At 38.8% G+C, this 19,980-nt stretch overlaps 1 protein-coding gene across 1 annotated transcript in view; it reads right to left on the bottom strand.

The window, feature by feature from the left end:
- Window positions 1-15,871, bottom strand: part of LOC118765352 — a 47,105-nt gene extending 31,234 nt beyond the window's left edge. The window contains exons 1-3 of the mRNA XM_036507249.1: window positions 15,680-15,871; window positions 15,317-15,585; window positions 3,587-3,697 (exon numbers count right to left, since the gene is read on the bottom strand). Coding sequence (XP_036363142.1) covers window positions 3,587-3,697; window positions 15,317-15,508 — 303 coding nt within the window. The 5' untranslated portion in view covers window positions 15,509-15,585; window positions 15,680-15,871. The remainder of the gene's footprint in view (window positions 1-3,586; window positions 3,698-15,316; window positions 15,586-15,679) is intronic.
- Between the last annotated feature and the right edge of the window lie 4,109 nt (window positions 15,872-19,980).

Consider the following 19,980-nt stretch of genomic DNA (forward strand, 5'->3'; position numbering starts at 1 on the left):
AGCCTCGGGCCAACCAAAGCCTTGTGAGTGGATTTGGTAGACGGAAACTGAAAGATGCCCGTCGTATACATGTATATATATATATATATGTGTGTGTGTGCGTGTGTGTTTGTGTGTCTGTGTTTGTCCCCCTAGCATTGCTTGACAACCGATGCTAGTGTGTTTATGTCCCTGTCACTTTGCAGTTCGCAAAAGAGACCGATAGAATAAGTACTGGGCTTACAAAGAATAAATCCTGGGGTCGATTTGATCAACTAAAGGCGGTGCTTTAGCATGTCCGCAGTCAAATGACTGAAACAAGTAAAAGAGAAAAAAAGAAAGAGGAGTGGCTGCGTGGTAAGTAGCTTGCTAACCAACCACATGGTTTCGGGTTCAGTCCCATTGCGTGGCATCTTGGGCAAGTGTCTTCTGCTATAGCCCTGAGCCGACCAAAGCCTTGTGAGTGGATTTGGTAGACGGAAACTGAAAGAAGCCTGTCGTATATATGTATATATATATATATGTGTGTGTGTGTTTGTGTGTCTGTGTTTGTCCCCCTAGCATTGCTTGACAATCGATGCTGGTGTGTTTACGTCCCCGTCACTTAGCAGTTCGGCAAAAGAGACCGATAGAATATGTACTGGGCTTACAAAGAATAAGTCCTGGGGTCGATTTGCTCGACTAAAGGCGGTGCTCCAGCATGGCCACAGTCAAATGACTGAAACAAGTAAAAGAGTAAAAAAGAGTAAACATGAAATAATGGTTCAATTTGTACTGATATGATTGAGTTTTAAAACCAAGGATTAGAAGAAAAAGAAAATCACCAAATAATAACTATTTGACACGGTGCTGTTATTCTAATTGCAGTTGATGTTTAGTTCCAGGTTAGTACTGAATGAACAAATCTGAGCAAAGGTAAAAGTTACCCTCTCGAGTCATACTGACCCACAAAGGACGTGTAGTGATGCTACTGTGTAGGGTTCAGCGCGCATGCGCAGAATGGGACTACTTCCGGGTGGCCACCGGAAGTCTTCCCCATGCGCATGTGCGGGAAACGTTCCCTTAGGCCCGCCAAACTCAAATCCTCCTCTCTGGCAAGTCAGCCAACGCGATCGGACGTACATTTCGCAGGCTCTGATAACCTCACCGACTTAGCCGCCAACGACCATCGAACCTCTTCAACAAACGAACAAGAAGCTGTACATCAGAGGCTGTCCTTCTCCCATCAGACACACGTACGCCATCGCAACAAATAAACGAACTGCTGTCTTTTACCTACAACCTGACTTCGTCTGCATTGTCTTACTAAAATTGTATGTGACTGGATCGGATCGACACCCTTTCAGTGAATCGATAACAGATCCTGTTACAGACGGTTTCTCAATTTCATGATGTATATATTCTGCACCTGGATAAAATGCTGGTCTATCGCAGGATTACTCATTTTCACCAGCCAAGTGGGCTGGAGTAACATGAAGTGAAGTGTCTTGCTCAAGAACACGATGCATCTAATACCCAGTCATAAATCCAATACTTGAACCATTAAACCACACACCTCCATAGCAGATCTGTGATCAAAAGCATATTAGCCATGATCTCCAGTTTTGATTTTCAGGCATAGTTTACCAAGGACTGCACTGTCTAATATCTCTCTCTCTCTTTTACTCTTTTACTTGTTTCAGTCATTTGACCGTGGCCATGCTGGAGCACTGCCTTTAATCGAGCAACTCGACCCCGGGACTTATTCTTTGTAAGCCCAGTACTTATTCTATCGGTCTCTTTTTGCCGAACCGCTAAGTGACGGGGACATAAACACACCAGCATTGGTTGTCAAGCAATGCTAGGGGTACAAACACAAACATACACACACACACTTATATACATATATATACATATATACGACGGGCTTCTTTCAGTTTCCGTCTACCAAATCCTCTCACAAGGCATTGGTCGGCCCGAGGCTATAGCAGAAGACACTTGCCCAAGGTGCCACACAGTGGGACTGAACCCGGAACCATGTGGTTGGTAAACAAGCTACTTACCACATAGCCACTCCTGCGCCTATGTTCAACTCTTTTTTTTGTTTGAAACTTCACACAGGTTGTGGTTTGATAGAGATTTTGCTGCTCTTTCTAGTAAGTTAAGTGATCACACTGAGGCTCTCTTGTTGACAGATTAGAATCTAGCTTGACTCAGTAATGTGATATTTATATTTGGGGACAGGAATTTGTTTCGAAACTTTATGCAGTCTTTCAGCTATTTTCTAGCTTCAGCCATAAGAATGTGGCCATGCTGGTGCTACTCAACCTTCAAGAGTTCTTAGTCAATTATATTTATCACAGTATTTTTTCTGGTATTTTGACTTGAAAAGAAAAGATGACCTGTTGACATATGGACAGGAGCATAGGAAAGGCTTTAATTTATAATTTCAGATTGATAAACAGTGAGATATATTCATGCACTAAAACTGGTAGACAAAGGTAGGGAGTGAATTTAATTGAAATTTAGAAAGCTACAATATGAATGTGTGTGTTAGAGAGAGAGAGAGAGAGAGAGAGAGAGAGAGAGAGAGAGAGAGGGGGGGGGAGAGAGAGAGAGAGAGAGAGAGAGAGAGAGAGAGAGAGAGAATATTTACATTGTGTTTTGTATGAAAAAAAATTGCCAAAGGTGATGTTTCTGAACATTTCCCTGTCAAAAAACTGTCCGGTAGCTCTGGAAATGAAAACTTGAAAAACAGGTAAGGATTAGTGATAGGAAAGGCAGTTTGGGTGTAAAACAGTGCCTCGACAATATGTATTCATCTCAGCCAGGGGCTCTCAATCATTTTTTTACAATAATAATGAAATTATTGTATACAGTGCTCAGGTGCACCACAACTTGTCAAAAAGTGCATATAAAGTATATGCAGTAATGTACAAATGTCTGGAAAGTGAACAGTGTATGAGTCAGATACATGCTTGCATGTGTATAGAGTGGAGAAAATCAGGTGTAGTGTTGGCGAATCTCAGGAAGCATGGAAGTTTTGAAGGATGCAGTGCTCTGACAACTAACAAGTGATGCCGGCAGTTTGTTCCATGCTTCAGCAACTCTTAGCATGAAAAAAATGTTTCCGAAAGTCATGGGAGCTGTGTTGTTTTCTGACTTTATCTATGGACCCCTGTAATTACTATCTTATTCTGGTGGACTCCCATTGCCATTCGGTGTTTAAAAACTAGTTTTATAGAAACGTCTTTTAAAATTCCTCTTTTGTTTTTCACACATTAACTTGTGTAAGTTGAACCATGTAAAATGTTAGAGGAAGAAACCTAGCTATTTCTTGCAATACATACCAAGACATACATCTAAAGCAAAATTTTTTCAGGGTCCCTTCAAATTCTATTGTGGATCCCTAATTTACTATTTTGTTACATGGACCCCCCAAAATCTTTATATGGGCCTTCAGGGGCCATGTGAACTCTGGTTGAGAACCACTGATCTAGATAAATATATATAAAATAAATGAACAAACAATTATCTTCAAATTCACAACACAATATACCCAACCAGTATCAAGACACAAACATACAATACTCACCTTATAATCTAAACTTTAATATGTCATTCCTACCTTATTATCAGTGTGCATTAACTTAATGCTCTCCTCCAAACGTTCAAGTTTCAAATCCAATTTCCTTTCTGCAACTGTTAAACGGTTTAGAACATCATCATCAACTGATACCTGGTTTCAGAGAAAGAACACCAAACAGGTATCAGTAGAGAAATGGTACTACATTGTTTTAAGTTATTCTGCATTGTTTTAAATCATACATCATAGGTCATATATAACTTTGAACAGTACACCACCTTATGCTATATAAGGTTTATAATATAAACCATTTACTGTCTCAAGCCATGCTTGAACATACAGATTATACTTTGTCTCCGACAATTCGGTGCGACACCAGTACAGAATCACCTCCCTCCGACAAGTCATCCTAACGAGATGTCTGCGTTGGCTGGGTCATGCCCTCCGTCGTCAACCAGGAGAATTCATCTATGAAGCAATTGCCCCAGCTCCCCTTCAGGGTTGGCGAAAGCGATCTGATGGGCGACGAAAAACCTGACTGACGACAGTCAAGGCTGATCTGGAACCCAACCTAGGCCCCCATGTCTACGGTGTTCGCCGCTGGAATAAGGAGTGGTTGGAGATCACGTGGTCGTTAGCCTCAAATCGCCAGGCCTGGTCGGCGTTTGTGAGAGATGCAGCATTGAGGATGAATGAAGCCAGCTCAACCCACCCCGGGTGAATGCTGTAAGAAGAAGGAGATTATACACTTTGAAACTGTACATTATATTAAGCTTTACATTGCTATTAGAAATACAATGCCATTGGTCAGGCACTGTCTTAAGCTATGTACAAAGGCACGCACTACTTTGGGTTTTGTATAAATTGTTTTAAACTACATATTGTTAAAAATTATAAACTATCTTAAGTGTTATTACTTTGAGCCATATGCTGCACTAAGTATGACATAGTTTAAAGTGCCTATATAATTGGCTTTAAATGATACATTGTCGAATGCCATGTAATGGAAGCAAGCATCCACAACTGTCATCTTATCTCTAAATAATATGCTTGTCCTTTTCCTTAATAGTCAACTTTGGAAAAATTCTTGATTCTTGAGATTACCTCCCCTTCTCATATGATTATAAAATAATAATAATGAAATTATTGTATACAGTGCTCAGGTGCACCACAACTTGTCAGAAAGTACATATAAAGTACATGCAGTAATGTAGAAATGTCTGGAAAGTGAACATGCTTGTGTGTGTATGGAGGGGAGAAAATCAAGTGTAGTGTTGGCGAATCTCAGGAAGCATGGAAGTCTTGAAGGATGCAGTGCTCCGACAACTAACAACCGATGCCGGCAGTTTGTTCCACGCTTCAGCAACTCTCAGCGTGAAAAAATGTTTCCTGAAGTCATGGGAGCTGTGCTGTTTTCTTACTTTGTAAATATGTCCACGGGTGTTAGATGGGTGGAGTTTGAAGAGGTGCTCAGTGTTATTGTTTGTGCGATGGTTGATAATTTTGTGGGTGTCTGCCAGGTCAGCTGCCAGACGTCGGAGTTTCAATGTGTCCATGCCCAGGGAAGTAAGGCGTTCAGGATATGGCAAATGCCTGATGGAGGGTATTCTTTTGGTTGCACGTCGCTGAACAGCTTCCAGACGATTGATGTCCTGGGCAAGATAGGGGTTCCAGACCGGTGATGCAAATTCTAGGTGAGGTCTTACCATAGCTATATAAAGCCGCAGATAGATAGCCGGAGAGCGGATCACAAAGGATTTGGTGAGTGATGCCAAGACACCCTCAGCCTTCTTGACAATTTTAGCGACGTGTTTTGTCCAACGCAAATCACTGTTGACAATAACACCCAGGTCACGTTCACATGAAGACTTTTTAAGACTAGTGTTGTGGAGGGAGTAGGTGGACGCTGGGTTTCTCCTCCCAAAATGCATGGTGGTACATTTGTCCACAGCCAGCTTGAGTTGCCAGTCCATGATCCACTGCTGCATTGTGTCCAGGTCTGCTTGCAATAGAGATCCATAGTGTATAGGATTTGACCTCTTTATTTCGAGGTACAGCTTGATGTCATCTGCATATTTCAGCACTGTGGCATTCTTTAAGTTGGCATCTATGTCATTAACATATGCAACAAATAAAAGGGTGCCAAGAACAGATCCCTGCGGCACACCAGATGTTATCTCATAGGGCGAAGAGTGCTGTCCTAGAACTGTGACAACCTCTTTTCGGCCGAAAATAAAGGACTTTAACCAGTTATAGAGTTCGTCTCTTACACCCAATGCAGAAAGCTTCACCATAAGTCTTTTGTGTGGGACAGAGTTAAAAGCCTTAGCAAAGTCCAGGTAAACAACATCCACCCAGGATCCGCGATCAGTGATTTGGGTAACATCCTCAAGAAACTCGATGAGTTGATTACAGCAGCTGGAGTTAGGAATAAATCCGAATTGTGACGGCTGGATGAGGCTGTGAGACTTCTAGAAGTTCCAGAGGGTTTCTCTGATACAGGATTCCATCAGTTTGGTGATGCAGCTGGTAAGACTGACGGGGCGATAGTTGACAGGCGATGTGCGGTCGCCTTTTTTGAACAGAGGGATGACACTGGCAGTTTTCCACTGTTCTGGAGTAACACCATTGTCAAGACAGAATTGGAAGAATAGAGAAAGTTGGCTTAGAAGAAAGTACCCACCGCGTTTGAGAAGTAGGTATGTAACACCATCGAGACCAGGAGAGGCATAATTGCGTTTATTCTTTAGGTGGCGTTGCAGCATTGCTGGTGTAAATTGCATAGAAGATATAGAGTCCGATGTCAGTGGTGATGATGATGGAACATTTTGGTTTTCGACAGTAAAGATGCTGGCATAGCATCCAGCAATGATTTCTGCACATTCTTCGGGATTGCCAGTAATCTGTCCTGTGTGGGGATTGCGAAGGGTTACCAACAGGAGAGTGGGGTCTCTGCTTTGAGTGCACATACTTCCAGAACCCTTTGCTGTCAGGGTTAGCTGCAATGCGTTGTTCAAATTCAAGCACTGCCTTTTTTGTCACCTGCTTGAGGTGGTTGGCTGACCTATTGCGCTTTTTCCTGTTGCTCTCTGATTTGTGCAATTTGTATTCCCATTCAGCATTACGGCGTTCTTTCCTGGCAAGTTGGACTGCTGCAGTCTCCCAAATTGCACTATTGGGTGGTTTTTTGTGCTTGCGTGGTACTGATGCTGCACATGCTGCCCATATTGAATTCAGAATGTTCTGGAGTATAGTGTCCACATCTCCAGAGGCATAAAATTCGCGCCAGTTCGGGCGTTGCAGCTCAGTACAATAAGAGCTCCAGTTTGCTTTATTCCAGTCAAAGCGGGCAATCTGAAGATGGTTGTGTTTTTTGTTACAACCAATCAGAGACAAGTCGGTCATGATCATGGAATGATCAGAGTCACCCAAAGGTTCTTCGGTAGCGACACTAATGATTGTTTCAGGAGAAGCGGTAAGTAGCAGATCCAAAGTGTTGTTACCCCTTGTGGGGGAGGTAACAACTTGGGACCAATTCGAATTCAGCACCAGTTCAAGGAAATCGTCTGCACTTTGCGGCCAACGGAAGGCCTCCCAGTCAGTTATCTTTCCTCCTCTAGTTTTAATTGCTATTTGATGATTATGACACAATTTCTAGAGGTGGAAATAATTTTAATAAATCAAGAAATTATGTTACATGGTATTTAATATGTCTATAATGGCATTTACTGCCTTTAAACATTCACCGTATAAAATACGTAGTAACTTCAGTCTTACACTGCCTTAAACATCATCATCATCATCATCATCATCGTTTAACGTCTGTTTTCCATGCTAGCATGGGTTGGATGGTTTGACCGGGGTCTGGGAAGCCAGGAGGCTGCACCAGGCTCCAGTCTGATCTGGCAGTGTTTCTACAGCTGGATGCCCTTCCTAACACTAACCACTTGAATTAATCTCCTTGATTCATATATTTATTTCTTTATTGCCTGCAGGGGGGTAAACATAGAGGGAACAAACAAGGACAGATGAAGGGATTAAGTCGATTACATCGACCCCAGTGCGTAACTGATAATTATTTAATCGACCCCGAAAGGATGAAAAGCAAAGTCGATCTTGGTGAGCCGTGATTTATTTATTACCACAAGCCTGACTTTGCCTTAAATCTTCTTTGCCTTGTCTTATACCATGTCTTGCCATATTTCATAAAAAAAGTCATGACTTATCATAAAACATTTATTGTCTGAAGACATACATTATATTGAGCCTTGAATTGTCATCATAAGCCAAGCCTTCAAGTATATACACCATGATTAAGACAAATGTCCATTAAATGTATGAATGTTTGAGATCAAATGCTGTCAATAAGATTACAAATTTCCAAACTATTAAGCTTATGCCTCCGATGTATATTTACAGTAGTTATGTCTACACTATGTCAGTAGCTTAAGAACATTTTAGTCTTAATTTAGAAATAATGGCTCCTAGTTTGTATTTAGTTTGGAATTATGTGACACATCCAGACTCTAAAGATGTAACTTTCCCTAGAAACCCAATATGAAAATCATTTCATTGCTGACACTCCACATCCAATAGGGTTAACCCTTTCGTTACTGTATTTATTTTGAGATGCTCTGTGTTTCATTCAATTAATTTTAATTATAACAAGGAATTTAGCAAAAGAACTTAGTTATCATTAGGCTAGTATTGGGAACACAAATTGTGACTTAGGTTTGGTGGAAGATTTTAATTCAATACTTATGAAAGTAAGACATTTGTACTACAGAGCCAGAGGCGGTTTTGGCCGGGTTGGTATCAAAAGGGTTAAAGGAAAGGACACCCTAATAATGATAATGGTGATGAGTTTAATAATCCAGATTATTTCAGTCAAAGAGGTATGATTCCAACACACTATGTCAAATATGAAAACTGTTTAAATGTTTTTAAGTGTGGATTATGCATGGTTGTAATTTTCCATTGCTTTATAAAAGTACATTCTTTTAATATAATTGGAATTTGTGTCTCATAGCTCTATTTTACATTTTTCCACTATTGATGCTCAAGCTTCCTTCATATTGCATGTCTTGCCAGCATTCTTCCCACATGTATGTCATATGTATACTAATGCATATACACTATAGGAATATATGATACAACGATAAGGTGGTGAGCTGGCAGAATTGTTATCATGTTGGACAAAATGCTTAATGGTATTTCGTCCGCCTTTACATTCTGAGTTAAAATTCTACTGAGGTTGACTTTACTTTCATCATTGTAGGGTCGATAAAATAAGTAACAGTTGAACACTGGGGTCAATGTAACTGACTTAACCCCGTCCCTGAAATTGCTGGCCTTGTACCAAAATTTGAAACCAATATATGATACAATGATATCAAATCAATGTAAAACCTGCTATCTTAAAGATAGTATGTTTGCACTAGTGTGTGTGTGTGCATACGTGCGTGCGTGTGTGTGTGTGTGTATATATATATATATAGCTCACTGGGTGCCACAGACCAAGTCTGTGGAAAAAGAAAAGCATTTGATGAAAAGGAAGAGGAGTTACAGCCTTGCAATATAGAGGATAATTGGGTGTTCCTATGAGACAACTTACTGAGAGCCACGGGCCAAATTTGTGGGTGGTGGAAAGTCCCAACCAGACATGGTGGTGGACCAATGTAGCTGACAGGGCCATTAGAGCAAAGAAACAAGCTTGGAAGGATGGTGGTAGCAAGGAGCTATATCAGGCAGCTACAAGGGAAGCTAGGAAGCAGGTGTACTTAGCCAGGAGTGAGGCAGAAAGGAAGAAGTTTGCAACATCAGAACCAGCAGCTTGAAGTGTTTCAATTTGCAAGACAGTGTGCCAGGGAAAATTTTGATGTTGTGGGAAAGAACTGTGTTTGCATGGATGATGGTTCACTTGCAATTAGTGACTCTGCAATGAAAGGTTACTAAATGTAGAGAACTCATAGGAGAAGATCCAACAGAAGGACCAGCAATCTGAATAGACAGTAGTGTCAGCATTGTAGAAAAAGCCATAAAGGATATGAAAATGGGGAAAGCCCCTGGTCCATCAGGAATCACCATTGAGATGCTTAAAATACCTGGCAGTGTGGGTTATGTTCTAGTCACCCATATAGTTAATCAGGTGGTACATGAAGGAGTCATACCCAATGACTGGTGTAGCAGCACCATAATCAACTGCTACACATGTAAAGGTGATGCCTTAGATAGAAATAAGTACAGAGGTATCAAATTGTTGGATCAACCAATTAAGGAGAGAGTTAGTCTGAATGAGAAGCAGTTTGGTTTTGTACCAAGGAGAAGCACCTTATCTGGTGATCGATGCGGAAAGTAGAAAATATGAGTGGCTGGTGGGAGTTGTACAAGCCATGTACAGGTATGCAACGATTATAGCGATGAATTCAGGGTACAGGTAGGAGTTCACCAAGGATCAGTCCTCAGCACCCCTTTGTTCATCATAGTCCTCCAGGTAATAAGAGAGGAATTTAAGATGGGCTGCTCCTGGGAGCTCCTCTATGCTGATGACCTTGTACTTATAGCTGAATGACTACCAGAACTAGAGAAGAAATTTAAGGTATGGAAGCAAGGTCTAGAATTGAAGTACCTTAGAATCAACCTTGCAAAAACCAAAGTCTTAGTAATTAGGAAAGCAGACAAATCACACATCTCTTCAGGTAGACGACCCTGCTCAATCTGTAGGAAAGGCGTAGGTAGAAACTCCATAAAATGTACCTGGTGCACGCTATTGACACATAAGAGGTGCAGCAGTATCAGAGGAAGATTAACTGGGAAAATAGTTTTTGCATGGGGAAGGTGCATAGGTACAATAAACACTAAAAATGTACAGAAAATAAACTCCATCAGCTGCCAGGTGTGTCAACAAGAGGTAGTTGATAGCTTTTGTTATTTAGGTGACAAAGTCAGTAGTGGAGGTGGATACTGCGAGAGCATAGCTATGAGAATAAGAATAGGCTAGGTAAAGTTCAGAGAGTTCCTACCTTTGTTGGCAACAAAGGGCCTCTCCCTTAGAGTGACAGGCAAACTATATGATACCTGCATGTGAACAGCTATACTACATGGCAGTGAAACATGGGCTGTGACTGCTGGGGACATGCATAGGCTTGAAAGAAATGAAGCTAGTATGTTTTGCTGGATGTACAATGTCAGTGTGCATGTACGACAGAGTGTAAGCATCTTGAGAGAAAAGTTGGGCATGAAAGGCATAGGTGTGGTGTGCAAGAGAGACAACTCTGCCAGTATGATTATGTGATGTGTATGGACGAGACAACTGTGTAAAGAAGTGCAGATCTCTAACTGTGGAGGGAACCTGTGGTGGAGGTAGACCTAAGAAGACATTGGATAATGTGGTGAAGCATGATCATTGAACTTTGGGCCTCATGGAGGCAATGACTAGTGACCGAGACCTTTGGCGATATACCATGCTTGAGAAGATCTGCCAAGCCAAGTGACTGATGCTGGCATCGTGTAACTGGCACCTGTGCTGGTGGAACAAAAAAAAAAACACCATTCAAGCATTGGGTCTCATGGAAGCAATGTGGCCGATGCCAGTGTTGCATAACTAGCACTCAAGCATTGGGCTTCATGGGGGCAATGTGGCTGATGCCAGTGCTGTGTAAATAGCACCCATGCTGGTGGCAATGTAAAAAGGCACCTTTCAAGCATTGGGCCTCACAGAGGCAATGACAAATGACTGAGACCCTTGATGATATGCTGTGCTTGAGAAGACCCTTGAAGCTAAGCGAAATCGTAGTCATGGCAGATACTGGTGTCACACAACTGGCACCTGTGTCAGTGGAATGTAAAAGGACCCATACCAGTGACATATAAAAGCACCCCAAAAATTCTTGGAGTGGTTGGCATTAGGAAGGGCATCCAGCCATAGAAATCCATGCCACATCAAACTGGAGTCTAGTGCAGCCCCGTCAGTTTACCAGGACCAGTCAAGCCATTCAACTCATGCCAGCATGGACAACAGATGTTAGATAATGATGATGATGATATATATATATTATATATATATATATATATATATATATATGTGTGTGTGTGTATATAGCAATAAAAAGATGGAGGAGAACACTTGGGTGGTTCATCAACTTTTAGGCATTATGTTATGTTAACTTATTTATTTATTTACTAAACTAATAATTACAATAATATACATACATATAACATATTATTCTTTACATATAAGATATAAAATATAGCAATATATATGGATACCAGTAATTATTATAAAAAACATGAATATAAATTGGGAAAATAACTTACAGCTGTTTCAGCCAATAGATAAAAATACCTCATATATATATATATATATATATATATATATATATATATATATATATATATATATATATATATATATAAGATACAAAATGGGACAAGAACGCAAAACATCCAGATAACTAGGTGATACAAAAAGGGACAACAAAACACCCAGATGGACAATACAAAAATATAATAAAAATAATAATAATAATAATAATAATAATAATAATAATAACAGGACATAACAACAGGCGTCTTTCGACTGGGGACGAACTGAATTCAGCTGGCGTGTGCGGAAATGAAACCTTACGGCAGAGGGAAGAATATCGATGTGGCAGTGGCCGTGGTCAGATGCAAAAGGGCTAGCAGTCGGCCAAGGATCAAGTGAGAAGAGCAGAGAGAAAAAGAGGAACAAAGGAATTAAGGAGGGGAAAAGAGAGAGAGAGAGAGAGTGAGTAGGAGTAGATAGATGGAAGAATCAAGGAGTGGTGAGAAAAAAAGAGAGACAGGGACATAGTGAAGTGAAAAGTGAGTAAGAAAGGCAAAGAAATGTGTCAGAGTGGGGGGTGGGGAAAGAGTTCTCCTTCAAACAGGGACAACGGTTTACAGTGAAAAGCAACTTCACATGTGCTTCGGAGAACCTAATATACCCACTAACCTGCTCCGGGTGTCAAGAGCAGTACATAGGCCAAACAAAAAAATAGTTTGCGTAAAAGAATGGCCCTGCACAGATCCCAGATAAAAATTCCCCAAAACAGAAAAATAGCTTTCAGCCAACACATAGATACTTGCGCCAACAACAAAACACCAGGTTTCAGGATTTTCCCCCTCTACCAATTTAGGGACGATACAACCTCGAGACAACGAATAAGTAAAGAAACTCTCTTTATTACAAAATACAGGCCACTTCTTAACGGGTCTACGACAAACGATTAATATACCTCAACTTTAGAATAAAAGAAATACACACACAAATATTACATTCCAAAGAATCCATTACTAATCAGCCCCAATCACAGCTATAATCCATAACATGCCAACTTCAAGTCATACAACACCTCACTACTTTCACCCATTCATATTCTCCCTTCTCTGTTTTCTTCTTCTTCCTCTTCTTCTTCATCATCATCATTATCATCATCATCATCGTCATCATCATCACCACCATCATCATCATCATCTTCTTCTCCTTCTCCTTCTTCTTCATCATCATCATCATCATCAACATCGTCATCTTCTTCTTCTTCTTCTGCTCCACCTTCTACCTCTTAACTTTATCACTAATGCTTTTTAGTAAAACACCTACGCAAATTCCATAAACAAATCTCTCAATAGAAATATTCTCCTGAATTGAACTGCAACTGACCATTCAAAATACAACAATCAAGGCACTCCCAAATTTTTCCACCCCCTCTCCTCTTCAGCCTTCTTCTTCTTCTTCTACCCTACCAAGAATTCACAACGACCTCAAACACACAAGTGCAAACAAGGGAGTCAGAGAAAGGCAGAATGCCACTTATATTTGAACACTACTATACAAATATTCCTTTAAAAAAACTTTTCTTCTAATTTTTCTAAATTTAATTATTTAATCGTTACAGTTGAAAAGGTCTCAAAATGACCGAAACCGGTACTGAAATGTTCTTTATAAAATTATTTTAGCATTTTCTATTTTGACTTGTTTTTTCATATATATATATATATATATATATATATATATATATATATATATAATAAAATACAAAATGGGACAAGAATGCAAAACATCCGGACAACTAGGTGATACAAAAAGGGACAACAAAACATCCAGATAGATGATACAAAAAACAAGGACAGGTCATTTGAAGCCTTTTATCTTCAGTGAAGAATGGATCATCCTTGCAATTTCAGCTGATTAATCTTTATATATATATATATATATATATATATATATATATATATATTAATATTAATATTAAGGAAGTTATTTCCTAGTTTACAGGGGAAAGAATTTCAATTCAGTGGTACTAAAATGAATTACTCGCTGTATTATATACATATATATATATATATATATATATATGTAGATGGGTTTAAGAGACAGAATCACCCGCAAGCAATTCAATCATCATTGAATGACATTATCCACGATAGGTACGACTAAATATTAAAATTAATACCTTTAATTCTTATTTCGAATCATATACTTTACATTATATAGACTACGTGTGTTTCATGACAACATATTCCTCGATATTGCTGAATTAGAATGTCTCTAAATACAATACCATATTAAAACAATTATATTGCCAATCTTCAGATCTAGATTATATGAACTTATTTTACTATTTACATCCTATATAAAGACATGACAAACTAAAATTATATAACTAGAATTTGTCGGAATAATTTTACTTTAGTAAATAATGAACAGAAATGTGGAATAAAAGTAGGAAAAGAAATGTTAGTAAAAAGAAATGTTAACTTATATGTATGGGAATTTTTTCTCCATGAATTAAACATGGCTACCAGCAATCGTATAATCCAACATTGAGAGCTACTATGTAGGGTAGATAATTCTTATTAATATTTAAAAGTTCTTAAAAGGTATTTTCTATTATTTATAATTATTGTGTAAGGGAAGTGAATAATAATAAATCAGGAGAAGCCAAAAGTGAGTGTATGATGGGAATAGTCTAATTTTTTTCTTGGTTAATTTATTTTATTTATATGTTAACTTTGATAAATAATAAATTTCTAGGTCGGTAAATAGGTAAACTAAATTACTCAACATATAATTTTAAAATATTTTAAAATATTTTTAAATATTTTGAAATAAAAGTCAGTAAAAATCTAACTTTTTATTATTTTTATAATTATAATACAATTAATATATATTGATTATACTATTATTCTTAAAATTGACATTACTCTTAAAATTGAGTTTCTAAATTAAGATTAAAAATTTAGAATAATACCATCTAATATTATACTATAAATTTTTATTAAGAAACTAAAATATCTGAAATTAGAAGTTAATTAAATGTTATCTTACATTTATATATAAATAAGTAGATATATTCTAGTTATACTAAATAAGAATTAGAAAAATAATTGTAGGTATTAATTTCGATAATTTTAATATTTAGTCCTGTATGTACGTATTGTGGATAATGTCATTCAATGATGATTGAGTTGCTTGAGGATGATTCTGATTCTTAAATCTATCTATCTATCTATCTGTCTATCTCTCTCTCTCTCTCCTCTCTCTCTCTCTCTATATATATATATATATATAATATATATATATATATATATGTAAAATTATGTGTGTCTGTGTGTTATCAAGTTCAATACAGCTCCGTAGCTTATCAGACCCTGTTATCAAACCATCCAACCCATGTCACCTTGCAAAATAGATATTAACTGATGATGATGATAATGATGAAATATTATAACAAACTGATTCATACAAACCATTTCCTGGAGATGCTTTATTTCTTTCCACAACTGTTGTGTATTTTGTTCTAAAAACCCTTTTGCTGTTTCCAATGATTTAATGTTGATTGAGAGATTTTTCAGGTTTTCGTGAATGGTTTCAATTTGGTCTGTCAGATTATAGATATTTTGGGTCGTTGACATTGATGTTTTTCTGAGAAATTTTTCCATATGTTTGTTCAATTCATCCCACTGTTCCTCAGTTGTAAATCCTTGATTTGTAGAGGATAGTGCCTGAGGTGAAGGAACTAGTGGTATCTGATTTGCAGCCTGTGTAGGGGCTGGTGTCTGAAATGTAACCTGTGAAGAGGATGATGTCTGATACGTAATCAGTGAAGGGACTGGTGTCTGATATGCAGCCAGTGAATGCCTTCTTTTCTTAAACAAATATGATTTAATATCTGACAACTCGGCTTCAATTTGGAACAAGCGATTATGAGCCTTTTGTTCTTGTGAGGTTTGTCGTTGTAAATCAATGCTAAGATAAGACTTAGATCCTTGCTCAAATTGTACCAAGGAACCTCCTGGCTCAACTTTCTGTTGAAAATAACCACAAAATAAGTAAATGAGTATTTAAAGAGAAACAAAGGAACGTAAACAAAACTATATCGAATTACATTGGAAATTTTCACAAGACTGCTTTCTGCATCAAAAACATATAGTTAAGAATAGGCTACAATATTCAATGCAGGGATCCAAAGAAATTTTTAATTGGCTGAAGCTATAACCATAATGAGAATAAAAGTCTTTAATGTTAATGAAAATTACTCCCAATAGGGGTAAAGGAGAGAACTCCTGAAATTTTGTATCACCAAAAATTAAATGGACATATGCAGGATAGACAAGAGCAACTGGTGAAGATAGAAGAGTGTCTTGACCAATATCCTCCTGTTGGATTGCTAATTAAATGACCATGGGATTGCCCCTAGAAAGTTCCCCTCCGAGGTACAAGTTTGGGCAAATTTGTTTATGGAAGGCCAGTAGTCACCCATGCATACCAACTTCCCCTCTCCACACCACTCATGTCAGCGAAGGGAAAGGCTGATACAGTTTGGCACCAGTGACGTTGCAATTCATTTCTACAGCTGAATGAACTGGAGCAACATGAAATAAATTGTTTTGCTCAAGAACACGATGCACAGCCCAGTCTGGGAATTAAACTCACTATCTCATGATTGTGAGCCTGACACTCTAACCACTGAGCAATGCACCTTCACTGCTATATATTAAAGAACAGATAGTATGTATTATGTCATTAGCATTGCACAGTATCCAAATGCTCTTGTTATATGAATATGGTGTTCTAGCTTACCAACGCAAGCAGAGACAATATATATCATTCATTTACTCTTTTACTTGTTTCAGTCATTTGACTGTGGCTATGATGGAGCACCACCTTGAGTCGAGCAAATCAACCCCAGAACTTATTCTTTGTAAGCCTTGTACTTATTCTATTGGTCTCTTTTGGTGAACTGCTAAGTTACAGGGATGTAAACACACCAGCATCAGTTGTCAAGCGATGTTGGGGGACAAAGACATACACATACACACACACACATATATATATATATATATATATATATATATATATATATATATATATATATATATATACATATATATATATATATACACAATGGGCTTTCAGTTCCTATTTACCAAATCCACTCACAAGGCTGTAGTAGAAGACACTTGCCCAAGGTGCCACACAGTGTGACTGAACCCGGAACCATGTGGTTGGTAAGCAAGCTACATACCACACAGCCACTCCTGCGCCTATATATATATATATATATATATATATATATATATATATATAATATGAGTGGACCTTTGTGTTGCCAAGCGATGTTGGGGGGGACAAACACAGACACACAAACATACACACACACACAGACACACACATATACACATATATACGACTGGCTTCTTTCAGTTTCCGTCTACTAAATCCACCCACAAGGCTTTGGTCGGCCCAAGGCTATAGTAGAAGACACTTGCCCAAGGTACCATGCAGTGGGACTGAACTCGAAACCATGTGGTTTGTAAACAAGCTACTTACCACACAGCCACTCCTACGCCTTTATCCATCCATCTTTTCTATCTCCTATTCCTTGGAGAGTCATTGAGCCAGGATCCTCAGGCACCTCTTCCAAAGGGTCCTATCAGAAGCAATTGCCATTACACTTTCCTGCTGGATTCCTGAATGTGACTAACTGTGACCCCCCCCCCCCACTTCTCAAGTTGTACAGACTCATAAGGGCCGGTTTTCTGGTTTGAAGACATATAAACTCCCCACTTGGAGGGACGCCAGTCTGTCACAAGATTAATCATTTTTGGCAGCTGAGCGAACTGGAGCATCATGAAATAAAGTGTTTTGCTCAAGAACACAATGTGTCGCCCGGTCCAGGAACTGAAACCACAATCTTATGACTATGAGTCTAACACTCTAACCACTAAGCTACATACATCCACCAACTGAGACTCTCACTTTTACTCTTTTACTTGTTTCAGTCATTTGAATGTGGCCATGCTGGAGCACCGCCTTTAGTGGAGCAAATCGACCCCCAGGACTTATTCTTTGTAAGCCTAGTACTTATTCTATCAGTCTCTTTTGCCGAACCACTAAGTTACGGGTATATAAACACACCAGCATCAGTTGTCAAGCGATGTTGGGGGGAACAAAGACAGACACACAAATATACACATATATATATATATATATATACATATATACGATGGGCTTCTTTCAGTTTCCATTTACTAAATCCACTCATAAGGTTTTGGTCGGCCCGAGGCTATAGTAGAAAACACTTGCCCAAGGTGCCACGCAGTGGGACTGAACCTGGAACCATGTGGTTGGTAAGCAAGCTACTTACTACACAGCCACTCCTATGCCTTGGATATTATCCAACCATCTTAATCTTGGTCTAACTATGGTTTCCTGCTTGAAGAAACCCTGACCCTAACCCTCTTGTGCTCCTTTCCTTTGACACTCTAATCACAAGTCCATCACACCAGAGTTGTAACCTCTTGATGTGGAACAGTAGCACCTCAACCTGGAGAAACTCCCTGACCCCTAAGCTATGCACCCTGTTGTGTAATGTTATTCAAGAGATTTTCTAGTGAGGAGCCCCATTTTAGCAGCTTATATTTATTCATTTATTTGCTTGCTTGCTTCATTTAACATTTTAAAAATAATATTGTTGTGGGATATGGGGTTTCGATGGGCCTGTCGTTGATTTCTTGTATTTCTGAAGGGGAAAGTGACATGGGAGCACTTACTCTTTCCTCTCTCTTTTACTTGTTTCAGTCATTTGTCTGCGGCCATGCTGGAGCACCGCCTTTAGTCGAGCAAATTGACCCCGGGACTTATTCTTTGTAAGCCCAGTACTTATTCTATCGGTCGCTTTTGCCAAACCACTAAGTGACAGGGACGTAAACACACCAGCATCGGTTGTCAAGCAATGCTAGGGGGGACAAACAGACACAAACATACACACAAATACATATAAATATACATATATACGACGGGCTTCTTTCAGTTTCCATCTACCAAATCCACTCACAAGGCATTGGTTGGCCCGGGGCTATAGCAGAAGACACTTGTCCAAGATGCCACGCAGTGGGACTGAACCTGGGACCATGTGGTTGGTAAGCAAGCTACTTGCCACACAGCCACTCCTGCGCCTATTCAATAAACTTCATTAAAAAAATTCAGATTAATTTGCAAATGTTTAATGATGAAAGATATAAAGATACATACTCAGATGCACACATGCATACATTCAATCATGCATATACACATACATACATGCATGCATGCACACATTCATACATACATAAATGCACACATACATACATGCATACATGCACACATACATGCATACATACATAGATATGCACACATATATATACATACAAATGTTTAATGATGAAAGATAAAAATACATACACAGATGCACACATGCATACATTCAAACATGCATACACACATACATGTACACATACATAGGCATGCACACATATATACATACATAAATGCACACATACATACATGCATACATGCACACATACATACATGCATACATACATGTACACATACATACATGTACACATACATACATGCATGAACATGTACATACATACATACATGCATACAGATGCTTATACACATGCGCATGTGTATACGGGTTGATGTAAGTGACTATCCCCCTCCCCCAAATTTCAGGCATTGTGCCTATAATAGAAAGGATTATTATTATTATTATAAAGGCAGTGATCTGGCAGAGCTGTTAGCATGCCAGGCGAACAGTATTTCATCTGTCTTCACATTCTGAGTTCAAATTCCACCAAGGTCAACTTTGCCTTTCATCCTCTTGGGGTTGATAAATTAAATACCAGTTGAGAACTGAGGATTGACGTAACCAACATTCATGCATACATTCAATCATGCATATACACATACATACATGCATGCATGCACACATTTATACATACATAAATGCACACATACATACATGCATACATGCACACATACATGCATACATACATAGATATGCACACATATATATACATACAAATAATCCCTTCCTCCAGGATTATTATTGTTAGTAGCTGTAGTGGTGGCAGCAGTGGAGGCA

The sequence above is a fragment of the Octopus sinensis genome, linkage group LG1 (genome assembly GCF_006345805.1).
Source record: "Octopus sinensis linkage group LG1, ASM634580v1, whole genome shotgun sequence".
NCBI classification, from domain to species: Eukaryota; Metazoa; Mollusca; class Cephalopoda; order Octopoda; family Octopodidae; genus Octopus; species Octopus sinensis.